The sequence below is a fragment of the Aspergillus neoniger genome, assembly GCF_003184625.1.
Source record: "Aspergillus neoniger CBS 115656 unplaced genomic scaffold BO87scaffold_59, whole genome shotgun sequence".
Taxonomy (NCBI): Eukaryota; Fungi; Ascomycota; class Eurotiomycetes; order Eurotiales; family Aspergillaceae; genus Aspergillus; species Aspergillus neoniger.
This window is the reverse complement of record NW_020291187.1, coordinates 1,495-16,659: the sequence shown is the minus strand read 5'-3', so window position 1 is coordinate 16,659 and position 15,165 is coordinate 1,495. Positions and strand designations below refer to the sequence as shown.

General features: G+C 42.2%; 5 protein-coding genes across 5 annotated transcripts; 3 read left to right on the top strand and 2 right to left on the bottom strand.

Moving 5' to 3' along the window:
- Positions 1-205: 205 nt before the first annotated feature.
- BO87DRAFT_370226 (Zn(II)2Cys6 transcription factor domain-containing protein) lies at positions 206-2,771 on the bottom strand. The gene is made up of 2 exons (XM_025622017.1): positions 2,179-2,771; positions 206-2,123 (listed from the first exon to the last, which is right to left on the bottom strand). Exons 1-2 carry the CDS (start codon positions 2,754-2,756, stop codon positions 428-430), a joined length of 2,274 nt encoding a protein of 757 aa, XP_025474255.1. The 5' UTR covers positions 2,757-2,771; the 3' UTR covers positions 206-427.
- A 466-nt stretch (positions 2,772-3,237) lies between these two features.
- On the top strand, positions 3,238-5,204 carry BO87DRAFT_450038 (isoamyl alcohol oxidase; the record flags this gene model as incomplete). Its single annotated transcript, XM_025628387.1, has 4 exons — positions 3,238-3,317; positions 3,385-3,773; positions 3,826-4,030; positions 4,089-5,204. Exons 1-4 carry the CDS (start codon positions 3,255-3,257, stop codon positions 5,202-5,204), a joined length of 1,773 nt encoding a protein of 590 aa, XP_025474254.1. The 5' UTR covers positions 3,238-3,254.
- Positions 5,205-5,586: 382 nt separating this feature from the next.
- Positions 5,587-8,055, bottom strand: BO87DRAFT_450034 (lanosterol synthase; the record flags this gene model as incomplete). The annotated part of the gene is made up of 5 exons (XM_025628386.1): positions 5,587-5,680; positions 5,741-5,937; positions 5,999-7,244; positions 7,308-7,774; positions 7,837-8,055. The coding sequence occupies 5 exons, from the start codon at positions 8,053-8,055 to the stop codon at positions 5,587-5,589; spliced, it is 2,223 nt and encodes a 740-aa protein (XP_025474253.1).
- Positions 8,056-8,847: 792 nt separating this feature from the next.
- BO87DRAFT_450032 (cytochrome P450) lies at positions 8,848-10,506 on the top strand (the record flags this gene model as incomplete). The annotated part of the gene is made up of 5 exons (XM_025628385.1): positions 8,848-9,134; positions 9,202-9,739; positions 9,831-10,136; positions 10,196-10,349; positions 10,472-10,506. 5 exons carry the CDS (start codon positions 8,848-8,850, stop codon positions 10,504-10,506), a joined length of 1,320 nt encoding a protein of 439 aa, XP_025474252.1.
- Positions 10,507-14,615: 4,109 nt separating this feature from the next.
- Positions 14,616-14,879, top strand: BO87DRAFT_321326 (uncharacterized protein; the record flags this gene model as incomplete). Its single annotated transcript, XM_025619929.1, has 1 exon — positions 14,616-14,879. A coding segment is annotated over one exon (264 nt), but the record flags the coding sequence as incomplete, so codon positions are not given.
- Positions 14,880-15,165: the final 286 nt, after the last annotated feature.

The following is a 15,165-nucleotide window of genomic DNA, read 5'->3' as shown; positions in this document are numbered from 1 at the left end:
AGTCTGTATTTGGTATAAATCTACATTGATTATTCTGCAGTTGATTCTAAAAATAATTATAGGTGCGCTCATCTTGGAAGATGAGAAACGGGCAAGAATTTGAGATCCCTACAACTTGATGCGAAATTCAAGTAGTTAAGATGCATATAGAATGATAGCCATGAAATATTGATGCCATTGAATCACTAAATAAGAAGTGATACACCTGTATTCACATTAAGGAAAAGGCAGCAAGCATGAGAGGATGCACCAGGGCCACATAGAGTGCAATCAACTGTCTGGTCATACAACGATTTTAACCATTCACAACTCATAGTACCATAATTCGAGATGACAAGGCTCTCTCTCTAACTTCACCCACCAGGCTAAAGTTGGCACACTGTGCTTGTATGCATAGTGCCATTTACCCCGACGCATCATGTGCATTTCATTCGTGAAACGGTGGCATGCTGCTTTCAAACCCAGCAGCCGTACCCGGCAGTCTTATGGCAGTGTTAGGAAGATCCGTCATTGGGTCTGGTTGCCAAATGGTGCTAGACAATTGACCCCAATCAACCATATCTCCCGGTTGAAAAGCACCGTGCATCGTGTTCGGATATGGCCACATGTTCCATGCCTCAAAGGAGCTGAACTGCACGTTTGGCATTGCGAAAGGCTCGGTCGTATTTACCGGGGTATCCACCACTCCCATAGCCTCATCATACTTTCTGACAATAGAAGACTGCTGTTTTAGAGTATACATCAAATCCTGCAGACCGTTGAGCATCTTGCTGCTTGCAATATACATACAGCCGCTCCTAAAGGCAACTTCCGGAGAGTTTCCTGATTGGGACACCATGGCAACCAGCGCATCGGCGCACTGCTTGAAAAGATCGAGCTGTTTGTCAAAGTTGGGATGCAACCTTCCGGAGCCCTTGAACCGGATAAGGTTGTTTTCCACTATATTCTTACATAGATTAACAACCTCGATTACGATTGGCCGAACTGGCGCAATGTAGTCAATGCCACCGTGCTTCATTGATGCGGCCTCAATGAATTTGGCTAGAATCCCTTGCAGCTTGTCTGGATACCTTCCACCAAATTGACGCAAGAACTTGAAAAAGTGCGAGTCGCTTTGAGAGTCAGGTGTTGTCATCATGGAATTAATGACGGTGTTGCCCATCTGACTCGCTTCATCCGGGTAAATTTCAGTGCCCTTTTGTGGTCGATCCTTTTCCATTCTTGCTTTCCAGACCGATATATAGAAAAGCCCGAGGCCAAAAATCTTGGCAATAACGGCATGGAAGCGCAGCTCCAGCAGTGAGGACATGATAGCAACCTCATTCTGCCGTTCATCTTTGGCTGCCTCTGATAATAATTGATAGGCAGAATTAACCTCTGCGAGGCATTTCTTTTCGCCCTCTTCGACAACGATGAACAACCGACTGGGACTCATCCAGGACTGCTTAGAGTTTGCCATTGCCTCAATTTGCATATATGTGGCCGTAATCCATTTTACATGGAAGATAATGACTGGTGAACAGGAGTGTGTTTCCAGGAACATTTGATAGGAGTCTATATGAGGTTGCATCCGTTGAAGAACCTGTCGGAAACCTTGCAGGGTCATAGTCAAAAAGTCACCCATCAGAAATTCCTCGGCTGTAATCTCAAGGCCTTGGATTGATAGGACTAGCTCACGCTCCATCACTACACTGTCGGTTGCAGTCTTATCCAGAAATGGTATGGCTCCTGGCTCAGGTAACAATCTTAGCCGCTCTGCGATCCGATATGCTATGGTCAGATACAGCTCGGCTTTGATGGATTGACTGGCAACTCTTTTAGACGTGGCTAAGGCGGTCGGCTTGAACGCCGATATGAAGCGACAGACAGCAACGGAGTCTATGTGTGTGGGAGGACTGAAGATGAAGTCCTGGCCGTATGACGAAACGGCCTGCAGTAGAGTATTTCGGAGGGATTCGTTCTGACGGCGAACACTTTCTGAAATTTCACAGGCAGCCAAGCAAAGGACTGCAAAAAGCAGCTTGGTGGCCACATTATTAGTATTGGGATCGGTGGAGAACAAGCGCTCTCTCAGGTGTAGCAGGCTTGGTGTGCCAATAACGAAGAGACGGTGCCACGCTAATCTAGCAAGGGTTTAGCCAGCTGATGGAATGAGCATAGTTCTGCGCCTGATCTTACAGGTTGTCAAGCGTGGCAGCAAGATCATGGCTCACTGTATCTGCCAGAGAAGTGCTCCAAGTAGACACCAGCTGAATGGTGGAGCCGAAAGAAGCATCCTTAGCCAACACCCCCGCGATAAAGGTGCTGGTGTTGGCCATGGCATGGTAAAGACGGTCGGCATCGGATGTAGACTCCGTGGCATCCGGCAATTCCTGCAGCATGGAATGGTCATCTAGTATCGCGCCCGAGAAAAGATAGTGCTGAATGGAGTCGGAGAGCTTGGCCGCTTTCTCGTTGTGTTGGGGGCTTAGACGCGGGGAATTGGAAGTATCTGGCTGGGGCGATTTGCTGGCCACATTTCCGCGATTTGCGCGTTTCGTTGCTGGCCGGCCTAGAGGATTGCTCTCGACAATGCATTCGAGATCGAGATTGCGGCATCTCTCGCAACATGTTGTCGGGGGTTGTGGAGTACCCAATGGGCCTAATGAGGCCAGTGGGCAAGCCAGCACGCATTTGATTTTACGAGCTCGGCACCCCCGGCAGATTAAACGCGCATATTTGCCCCTAGGGCGTCGTTGAGCTTTTTGTCCTTGCATTTTTCGGGATCGCAGTTGGTCGGAGGTGATAGAGGAGTAATGCGACCGTGGAGGGTTTGAAGATGGCCGGTTTCCATGACCCCCATGAGGCTGAGGGATCGGCATCAGCTGGAGATATTTTCGCTGCGACGAATCATGTCCCTCTCTCAGCGCAATGTGGGCCTCGACTTGTTCTAGGGCATGATGTTTACATTATTCACTCCGCTCAGAACTGGGTTGTTCATCGAACTGGCTTCTTGAGGTCTTGTAAGACATGTTCAAAGTGGAAGGTGACAGTGTTTTGGATCGTGTCCCTGGACGTCGCTGCCCGTTACTTTCTGAGGGCAAGGTCGGCTTCCGTTCCGTGCTCGGTGGCTATGGGCGCAACATATTGCGCTGCTTACGGTGTCGCCTGTTGAGCATTGAGGAGCGACGAATATAAAATATCTCACTTACACTGCTGGCGACAATGAATTTTGAATATTCAACAATAATACGACAAGACAAGTTCACGTTAAAATGCTTCTTCGCAGTATCCTACTCCTGGCTGGAGCACAGTCAGTATTTGCCAAATGCAAATGTGTATGTTATCACCTGATCTCCTTCCCTCTCAGATGACGGGGGGATAGCTTACTTCTTGGGGACACAGGCCCCTACGGATGAGTGCTGGCCCTCTATAGACACATGGAGCGCCCTAAACAGCTCCGTTGACGGAAAGCTGGCGCGCAACGAGCCGATTGCTAAACCATGCTACCAAGGCCCAGGCTACAGTTCCGAGCTCTGTCAACGTATCAGCTCCAACTGGACGAGCAATGAGTATCTGGCAGAGTTTCCCATTGGATATAGCTATCCACTCGTGGAAAGCTGCCCCCCTGTCAATGCCACTCTGGCCGGATATCCACAGTGCGACCTGGGAAACTATCCCGTGTACAGTGTCAAGGCGACAACCGCATCTGATGTTGCTGCCGGGATTAAATTTGCAAGGGACCACGATGTGAGGTTGGTCATTAAAAACACAGGCCATGATATTTCGCAGCGGTAAGAACACAGTGTCAGAGTTCCCTGATTGTATACGCACTAACTATATTAGATCGCAAGGATATGGTAGCCTTTCCATTTGGATTAAGTCCATACAAGATGGACTTCATTATCACGACAGATACATTCCTGGGAATGGATCCTGTCCATCCAACTGGACTGGAAGTGCCATCACTGTAGGCGGTGGATATGTGTGGCAGGACGTATACGATTTTGCTGCCACGCATGGTGTCATCGCTGTTGGTGGGGCAGATCCGGTAAGTGTATCCCTGGAGGCCGAAGTATGATACGCATCCGTGTTAATGAATAGATCAGACTGTTGGTGTCCTTGGAGGCTTCATGCAAGGGGGTGGCCATGGTCCCGTTAGCCACTTCTTTGGACTCGGGGCAGACCAGGTTCTGGAATACAAAGTTGTGCTAGCATCGGGAAAGCTTGTTACTGCCAACGCCTGCCAGTATACAGACCTCTTCACTGCCCTCCGTGGAGGTGGTGGAGGCACCTATGGTGTGGTCTTATCGGCCACCATCAAAACCCACCCAACCCGTCCTGTCCTGGCCCATAACCTAGACATCGTTGCACTGAACGGAAATGACGATGCCGTTATCAACGCTACTGGCAACATAATGTCCAAATTGCCAGCTCTCTCAGACGCAGGATACTCTGGCACTGCAATCCTCACACCCTATGCCGGACCGCTGGTATATACCCACCCTTTCCTGAATCTGCTTGAGAACAATTCCACCGAAGCTCTAGACAGCGCAAAAGATGTCATGAACCAGCTCGTTCTAGATGACCTGCTCCCGCACAACGGAACCTCGTATCTAATTACATCCACCTTCACCACCTATCCGACCTTCCATGCATACTACTCCAGCACGCACCATACAACACCAGGTTCGAACAGGCCGATCATGGCGTCACGACTTTTTGACAAGCAAACACTGGAGTCATCAAAGAATAATCTAACAAGCCTTCTTGAGACCGTCACTGCTCAGACAGTCCCAAATAGCACCCTTTGGGCAACCCTGTTTAACATCGTCGCCGGCGGAAAGGTTCTCGACCCCGTCCCTCATACATCTATGAACCCCGCGTGGCGGAGGTCCCACCTCCTATTCCAGCAAATCGATTTCTGGCCCGACAATGCCGGTACCGAGGAGATTCAACAATACCGAAACGATCTCACCCAAATAAAATTGAAAGCAATGAAGGACATGGCTCCGGGCATGGGCACCTATTTGAACGAGGCCGATCCGTACGACCCAGACTGGAGGCAGGACTGGTTTGGAGATAACTACGACTGGCTTGCGTCCGTCAAGAAGAAGTACGACCCCGAAAATGTGTTTTGGTGCTGGCGGTGCGTCGGGAACGAGGGCTGGCAGGAGGTGACTGGGGGCGCATGGTTTGGACCACTATGTGAGACCCGAAAATAGTTTTACGAGTGACAGAGTAAATTACTGGAAGGCTTCCCTCCTGTGGTCATCACTCCCTTTCTGGAGTAACGCAAGTAAAAGGCCCAGGCTGCGCTGTTGAGCTTCTTGAGTTAAGATCTTCTAGTCGTGGGAAACTATGTTTCAATGGCATCCACAATCGCGACAGAAGGAATTAAAACATAACATCGGACAGTTTAGATGCGAGAAAAAAAGTATCTTCTGCACTGTGAACGAAGCAAAGATCGGTTGTGTGAACACGACGTTTGGCATTTGTGGTTCCTAAATATAATGCCCGTAAAACCAGTAGATATATCACAACCGTAACACGGAGGAATGAATATGTGCATCTAGTAGATAGTCATGTACCAACACAGTAGCGCTGTTATTTCAATGCTATGGGCCACCCGTACGTCTTTTCGTACATAGCTAATGCTCGGATAGGAAAAGAATATATAAAATTGTGATACTGAATATGACTGCAGCACGGGGGGTAATTAGCACTAGCCCGAAAATTCTCAAGGGCACTAGGGACCCACCATGTAAGGATGCCAGCGCCGACAGGATATTCCTGTTCCCATTCCCCATTGGCTTTTTGTCGGCTCATAACGAGTTGAAGTCCCCTTTTTATGGGCTCTGAATCAGGGTACCCGGCGTACATCAAAGCCATGCAAGCCCATGCGGTCTGGACAGTGTTCGACTTGGGTGCTCGCACATAATTATTAACTAAGCGGGACTGGAAGTAGGAAACTTGTTAGCTTGCGACAGTTCAAGGGAAAGAAGGGGAAGTTACAAACCTCTAACGTCTCTCCCCATCCTCCGTCCGGCTCCTGCAGGTCAAGTAAGAAGCGACAACCTGTCCGGACCACGGGGGAGTTCTCATACGTCCGTCCTCCGCAGTGCAGGGCTTCCATGGCAAAGAAAGCACCATATGTAAAAGTAATGCCCCACGAGGCCATCCAGCCCCCATCGTTACGTTGGCTTGTCTCGATATATTTCACTCCGCGCTCAATGGCTCGATCCACCTCCAGGCGCCGGTACCCACCGTTCCGAGCTCTAAAAAGTGCCAAAGCTGTGACACACGAAGACGTACACTCCACGTAGTCGTGTTCTGTCATCACTTGCCCGAACATTTCGGTCCCGTTAAAGTACTCCAACCAACTGCCCGCAGCGATGGGTTCGAAACTGCTATAGCCCCCGCTAGCATTCTGAATTAGAAGCAGGTTGTCCACCGCGAGGCATATATTCTGATCCTTCATCTGTCGGAGGCCCATTTCGCTTTCGACCATAAGAATGGCTTTCAACACTTCTGCAGTGCAATCCGAACAAGGGGTGCCGTGGTAACGGGTGGTAAATGGCCAGGCCCCTAGACGACTTGGACGGTGGCAATAAGGGGAATTATCCCACTCTTCCAACAGTTGCTGCCGTATCAAAAACTCATATGCCTGTACAGCATTCCGCCGGAAATCCTGGTGGTTTGCGAGGCCAGTATACGCAAGAGTCTGCAAAGCGAACGACGTCTCCCACGCATGGCCTCCATGAATGCTCATGGATTGCATACCCGACGCGCTCATCCACAAGTACTCCAAACTCACGTCTTGCATGTGTTTTAAGGCCGGTGAATTGGGTCCCTCGGCGCAATAGAAAGCAATCATGTTGAGCCATGCGTCAATACTGACAATACCAGTTGAGTTGCTCTGCCGATCCATATTTTCCAATGTTTCCCACGCACGTTTTTCTGCTTTTTCCTTCAGTTTATTAGGGCATATCCATGGATTCCACACATTAGTTAAGCCCCAGTTCAAGGTCTGTAGTACCCAGCTTTTGGGTTGAAGTCGCTTGGATGATCGTACGACCCCTCCGAAGGCGGTAAAATCCACAGAAGAGAAGTTTTCTGGGAACAGCTCCACCCGAATTTCGTCCAAGAGCTCATTAGTGGGTATTGTGAATCTTCGAGATGAGAGGTAGCACATGGGAAGGTACACTTGGCGCGGTACTACGAACCATTTCCAGGGGCTGACTGGAAACCACTCTGGCAGGAGCCTGGCATGTGTCAATATCGCCACAATCCAAAAGCAGCGCATGTGAAAGAGAGCAGAAACTCACCACATCTCCACTGGGTAGGGATCAGTACCTACCCAGTCGTATAGACCGAGCAGCGCAAGCCAGAACTTGGCCCAGCCCGGCAGGTAGACTGCTCCGCCGTGTCTACGATAGTATAAACGAGCTTTGCTAAGATGCTGATCGTCGGCTGGAACCCCCATGAGCCGGAGGGCAATGTACACCAATTTTGTTCCCATTGGTGAAGACTCCTCTCCCAAGTATGTCGGCCAGCCGCCATCGTCGGGGTTTTGGCAATTGAACATATAGCGGATCAGTTCTACCACATAAGCTTCATCGATTTGGGCCCCGGTAATATACCACGCGAAGACCAGCATCGGGGTCACGAAGAAAATGCAGCTCAGGTCGGCGGCCCAACATCCCAGGGAGCGAACCTGTGTGTTGGCGTGAAATCGGACACCCCTGTAAATGGCCTCGGAGGGCGCCTGGGTTGTGTGCTTATCGGCAATTCCCTAAATTTGGGACGTTCTAATCAGCAGAGCACTCTCCTAAACAGGGTCGTTGTAAAACGTACCACCGGAATGTCAAGAAAGAACTTGGTTGTGTCATCTTGTGGGCGCACCTTGCGCTCCATCGCATCATCGACATAAATCCATCTCAAACGACCAAGGTCTTGGGTAGCCACTAATTGCCATCCCTCAATGTCAGTCCTTTTACGATAGGATAGACCCACCCTATTGTTCTGGTCTTCATTGAGGTGGTTTTTGACCTTCAATGTGTACTTGCTTGCCATATCGCAGGATGTTGGCCAGCTGATCGGTTGTAACGTGACTGGACTGGACTGAGGCGTTATCCAAGAACCTGGTTTGTCTCCTTTTATAATGGCACAGGCAAACCCAGCTTGCTCCATCACTTGTTTACGTCGCTTGATTTGAAAACTACGTTCACTTGCTTACATTTTCCAGCCCAGGTATGTCTCAGCGGTGGGAAAGCTAGGCCGAGGTCTTCTGCACCACATGCGTATATTGATCAAATATTGGAGGAGCGGCCTGAAAGATTTGTTGCTACCTTCATCTTGAATAACTCTAGGTGGAAGTTAAGCTTGCCTTTCTGTAAGTAAAAGTATGCAATGCTCTAAAACTTTCTTATGGTGACTAGAGCGGTGTGAGCAGCACGGGTATTTGCTCAAGGCAGCGGACATTGACAAGCACGACCTTGTCGGGTGACACCTTCACTTAGCCGCGTAATGCAACCTCTTCTTGTTTACTTTGAAATAGTTTGTCGCATATCACATGCAGATGTCAGTATATCGGTTATCGCTTCCCGCAGCGATGGACGTGTCATAACATTCAGTACACCGCCCATCATTCGAACTAGGATACTTCAGTAATGAATGCAATTGAGATGCAGTCCTTACAATAGCAACTGAGGACCCGTCATCCATTGAAGGCATAGTGACACATTACTACCGTCGGTCGAGACTTGACAAGGAGCTCTTATATCTGAGAAGATGTGTCGATGCTCGTAGAAGACATCATTCTGTTCACGGACCATTACAAACATATTTGACTTAGCGTTTCGTGCCATGATTCATGGATTGTACTTCTTTGCTTTGGCATGTCTTATGAAGTTGTTAAGGGCACTGTGGAAGCGTCCGTTTCCCACCAATGCCCCCAAGTTAGTCTCAGGGTACCCGGTGGTGGGTGCTCTTCAGTTCTTCTTCACTCAGAAGGAGTTCTGTCGTAGTTCCAAAGCAAACTCGCCCACCGGAAACTACAGCTATTACCTTGGTCAACATCAGATTATTGGACTATGTGGCACACAGGGCCGGAAGACATTCTTCGAAAGCCGAGAACTCGACCTAGGGCAAGGGTATGGTTTTCACTCGTCTCTCCCCTGTCGATGATCCACACGTACTGAAACTAATGACAAAGTTCAGTGCCTCTCTGCTCGTCCCTTTCGCCAATGTGGTTGAGGATCCTGAAGATCCATCCGTCGATACCCATACATCGCATCTGCACCACATATTTCGCACGCAGCTGTTACGCACCCAGAGCCTCCAATTCGTTCCTGCGGCCATAGAAAAGTGTATTACTGCAGCCTTGAAAAGAATAACGGATAAAGGTCTCATTGACCCCTTTGAGGAGATGACTTTGTTCTATGCACAGTCCACTATGGCCGTAATGGGAGTTAGCGAGGTGGCGCTTTCCCCCGAGCTGTCGAGCAAGGTAAGTAAATTATTGGGTGCAATGGAGGGAACCTTTCATGCATCCGACATGGTGGTCCCATGGTTTCTAAATCCGTTACACATTCCCACACTCATCTCGCTGGGGCGGCTGTGGGTAATGTTGTGGCACATCATCAGCAAGCAAAGAAAGCTGGGTCAGCAGCAACAGCCAAGTAAGCGAGATCCGACGAAGGAGAACATGTTTCAGGATATGATTGAACAAGGGTGGAGTACGAGAGCAATCTTCAAGGTGAGAGGATTACTTGTAATTTGATTACTTTGCGAGGATGGACAAACTGACATGTCACCAGGTCTTATTGTCCGCTGGGTTTGCATCTCAGGCCAACAGTCCTACTGTGGCTTCGTGGATACTGATGTGGCTTACCACCGACCCACAATGGATGGCTCGAGTCCGGCAAGAAATCGAGCAAGTCATCGCCAAGCACCGAGAGAAGGGTGAGCCTACGGAAGATGTCCTCCGATCGCTGCATGTCAATACCTGGGAGCATGAGTTTCCTCTCCTGCGCGCCTGTATGCTGGAGGCCATTAGACTAGTTGTTACATTGGTCTTGATTCGTAAGAATATCAGCGCAGTCGATATTCCTATCGGAGATACTGGCGAGGTGATACCCCCAGGAACCTATGTAGTAAGACTAAATCCGCTCTCTATACTCTGTCAGAAACCCTCTCACGTTGAACGGAACAGACTTACGACGCTCATGAAGTGACCCGAGATCCGAATGTTTACCCCGACCCCCAACGCTGGGATCCGGGCCGCTTCCTTTCCGATCGAGAAGAGCATTTGAAAGAGGTTATGGCATTTACTGGTTTCGGAGGTGGGCGTCAAAAGTGTCGTGAGTGTGTGTCCCCGGGTCATTGTAGATCCGATCTAACAAGACTTTAATGGCCTACATGTAAAGCCGGACGAAGGGTAAGTCGAAATACACAATCCTCGAATCACCTGAAGTTGACCATTCTCCAGTTAGCATATATTCAGACAGCGATAATAGTGGCTAGAGCTCTCATCATGTTTGATATTACTCTATGTGATGAGCACGGAAGTCCAATGAATAAGGCGCCGGCACCGCACCTGGACTCTTACCATTTCGCGGCCAAACCACAATCGCCTGTGCGCCTCAGATGCATCCAACGCGCGTGACGGAAATTTTGGTCTTTCCAGACGAAGCAGAGAATGTTCGAGGGGAGAAGGGCAAGGTTATACAATGGCCACTTTAACCATCCCCGTTGCCGCATTGCGTTGAGGAGGGATGGATTAACAAAGATAGGTCGAAGGTGGTTGGGGGGCGTCTGTTCCTGAATTGTCAATGAAGAAAGGGAAACGTTTTTCTTGGTATAGATACGCGATCCACGTGTAGCAGCGCCTTGAGCTCGTACCATACATGGGTCTTAAGAATAGTATACATCTGAAGGGAGAAGTCATGCTGGACTACGTGGTTGTAGTGCCAGCCTTGTAAAGGTTACATTTCACTGGCGAGACCAGAAGGACTGCATCACCATGGCTGATAACAAATACTCACCCCTGGCGACGGTTTTCATAGTCTAAAATTTCGGCATTTTGTAATAATGCTCCAAGGACCAAAAATAGTTGCTAGCCGCCCTCCATTTTCCTACTCGGTAGTCTCCTCCGTCATCCCTTCTGTAAGGAGGGACAAAAATATCAAAAACATACAACAGAAGGTGTATGTCGGTGGTCACTGAGCGCTCTAGATTAGCCCGTTACTGCTTTATTCAGTCTATTCAGTCATCTTCAGGTTACTTCGGGAGCGCTGTCAGCATCCTGAGCCGACGTCTCTAAAATATACTATGCTACCGGGATGTGCTGACCGGGATAGCCAGACTAATTAGATATAAGATCTATTCTTCTCTTTCATTAGTCAGAATCTGTATCTTTTATTCTCTATATATTCACTCTTCTCTCTGTGCTCTGATATATACTGCTAAGTATAGTAATAAAATAAATATACTTAAAAATCTATTAGTAAATTAATCTTAATAACTATAATAACTCAGAATATAAATCCAGGGTATTAAATCAGACCAAGAACTAGTATAATAAAACTTTAAGTTTTTTTGATAAATTAAAAAACCTCTTTTTTCTAAATATATTTTTTACTTATAGAATCCAGTTTTCTTAAGCTATATTCCAGTATCTCAGATCTGTCTGATATATAAACTTATAAAGAATTTATAGAATTTATAAGCAAAAATACACAAGATTAACTGAAAGAATTTTCTATATCTAAAATAATGAAGAGATTTCACCGGCAGTTTAAGTCTGCACTCTGTCTATATTATGATTATAATATATTAATTTATATATTTATAATAATTTAAGATTATATCACAAATAATCTTAAAGAAACTGTTCTACTTTATAAAAATAAAATATCTAAAGACTTTGTATTATCTAACAATCTCATAATTATTCTAATATATCTCTAGTACTGTAATTTTAAAAAATATTATAGAAAATATTCTAATAAGTCATGAGTCCAGCTTAGCATCTCTTTACTATTATATTATTTTATATTAATAAGGACTGGAGAGATATATAAATCTATAATTTATTAAAAATTATTATAGAAAAAGATAAGCTTGAGTACCAGTTATAGCAGTAATAATAATAATCTTGAAGCTTGTATTCTAGTAATATATTATAAAATATTTTTTTCTTAGCAGGATTTTATTTAATAAACTAACTCCTGAATAGTATTTTATACTTATTATTAAATAAATAAATAGTATCAAGATACTCGTCCTCACATATTCCCGTGTCTATATAAAAAACTACTAAAAGAAAAAAAAATAACAGCTCTTAATTTATAGATTCTATGAAATATATAAAACAGAGACTTCTTTTTTTTTTAATTTCTTAATATTCTTTCTTTCTATAGCATGCACAGATCATGTCTTCATAGACTATATATCTATTAATAAAATCATAAATACAACTAAAAATATACAGAATAATAATAATAAGAAAATAATTACTAAAATTAAACTTAGACTAGAGATAGAAAATATTCCTATTTTTCAGTTATATAATAAGCAGGTAGTTAAGAATTCTATTAGTTAATCTTACAGAGCAGATTCTTTTAATAAAGAACTTATAAAATTTAAATATTATATAAATTATATAAAAAATATTACAGAGTATGCCTGCCACTAATAAGCACTAATAAAAGCTGGTAAGTAATCTATATATATTCTTTATTTCTTACTAATATTAAACTTACACAGATAAAAACTATTCTAAAATTATAAGAATAAAGTTTACAGGATATATTAATAAAAATACTTTTAACAGATTATATACATATCTACTCTCTGAAATAAATAGACTGGCTATCTATCTTAGCATTTCTAGTTATTATAAATATATATAAAACCAGTGTAGTATAGGAATTTACAGATATCTATAATTTTAGCAGTCATTCCCTGCCAAGACAGAGTTCAAGTTTCAGAAGTAACTGGATATTATTAAACTTAATTAATAAATATAATATTTTACTGACAAGCTAAGCAAGCTTCAGGATTCTATTAACAAGAAAGAAATACAGCTAAAATAATATTAAATATATAATAAAAAGCAGAGACATTATATACAAGAACTCTAAATCTTGTAATAAATATAGAGAAGAATATTAATTATACAGCCAACTACTATATATAAACAGACATTTTTTTATTATACATGAAAAATAATATTAAAACATAATTTACTTACTCAGCTTCTTTCCAGAAATAACTCTCTGTAAAGTCCCATAGAAAGAATAATTTTAAAAGTCCTTGAGACTATATATACAGGTCATAGTATAAGTATCTATAATATAGAAATATAATCTGTAAATAGAAAATATCTTTATAAATACTTACTTACAGTATAAGTATTTACTCTAATATAAATAATATTTATTAATAATATAATCATCATTCTCACCGCTGTTAGTTCTATTTATATAACTATTATAAGAAATATTTTTATAAACAGAGTCCTGTGGATTTTATATAATATTATATTATTTATTATTATTAATTCATAGAGTCTGAAGAGTAGATATTATATTATAAATACTACTTAATAAAGCCTGATAATTTGCTCTGCTGTAATCTTTTAATTTTCTAATATACTTTAATTAAAGTAGTATACTATCTATTTAATCTCAGAAATAATAATCTTAAGTCTTATAAGTATATAAAACAGTTTCTTAATTACAGTAAATAGAATAATTATATTAACTTCTATCTTTTCTCAGAAATATTATCTAACTAATATCATTACCGGCACCCAGCCTGTTCAAAAAACCTAGAGAGTTTAATAAAATTAAAATAATATTTAGAGAATATACACTGTATCTTACTCCTACGAGGAAAAAAAAGAAAGATTAATTCAGAATAACTAGAATTTAATATAATATAGGAATTTATAAAGTAAATAACTATATGAGTAGCTGCAATTAGCTATTACTTACTAATAAAATCTAGTATTTTACTTTTTCATCAAGTTTATTATATATAAAATAACATCATTTGCTTCCCTACTCTAATTTATATATATTAAATTAATTATTAATAATTATATAATAAAAGACTAAAATAATACTTCTTTTTTTTATATAATAACTAAGTACTCAGGAACATTATTTCCATTAATTTATTATATTTTCTGTATACTTATATTATCTTATCTACTATAATTTTATCTTAAATATAATATTTTACTTATATTATCTGGCTATACATCTATAGGTCTTATACTAAATAATCTATAAACTCAGTATCAAGAATAGTAAATAGATATATAAGATAACTAATTAATAATAAATACTAATTATATCTCTTATAATCTATCTTATACTGTCTTGGATAAGTACTAGTTACTGTATATTAAATTACTTAAACTTCTTAAAAATCATAGACTTATAGCATAATAACCCAAGTAATAATCTTATATAAGATTTTATCTTTAATTTCACTCTTTAGCAGAACTTATAAAAAAAAAAGAGACTTTAAGCTATACAGGTCTTAGATATCATATATAATATCTAAATAAAAAGACTATTAATATATATTAAAAGATATATCATGAACATTTACTATTATTTAAAATAGATTTTAGATTAATATTTCCAGCTACTTTTCTTAGTATTCTGTTTATTTATTTTCAGAACATATCTGATCTAACTTTTTTAAATATTATTTCTTTATCAAGTTATTATTATCACAGATACCCAGTGGCTCCGTACTGTTCTAGTTATTATTATAGTATTAATATTCCTAGAATCATATACTCTGGTTACTTATTTTATCTTTATTTATCAGCTAATATCAAAGTCTTGGAATATTATACTTCCAGGAAAATATATTAACAAGGCTGTTATTTTTATATCAGTGGCAGTATTTAATATTATATCAGACTTCTATTTAATTACTTTACTTATCCTGCTGATATAGTACATACAATTATTAAATTCTTATAAAAAGAAATTCTTTATTCTTTCTAGTTTAGCTTGTTTATTAGTATATCTAAATCTTATTATTAATAATACAGCTAAGAAAAACAGGATATTTATTATAAGTATTATCTGTTTATAATTTACTGTTCCTCTACTGAAATCCGATGATCTGATATATAAAATAGTACCTGTAACTTTA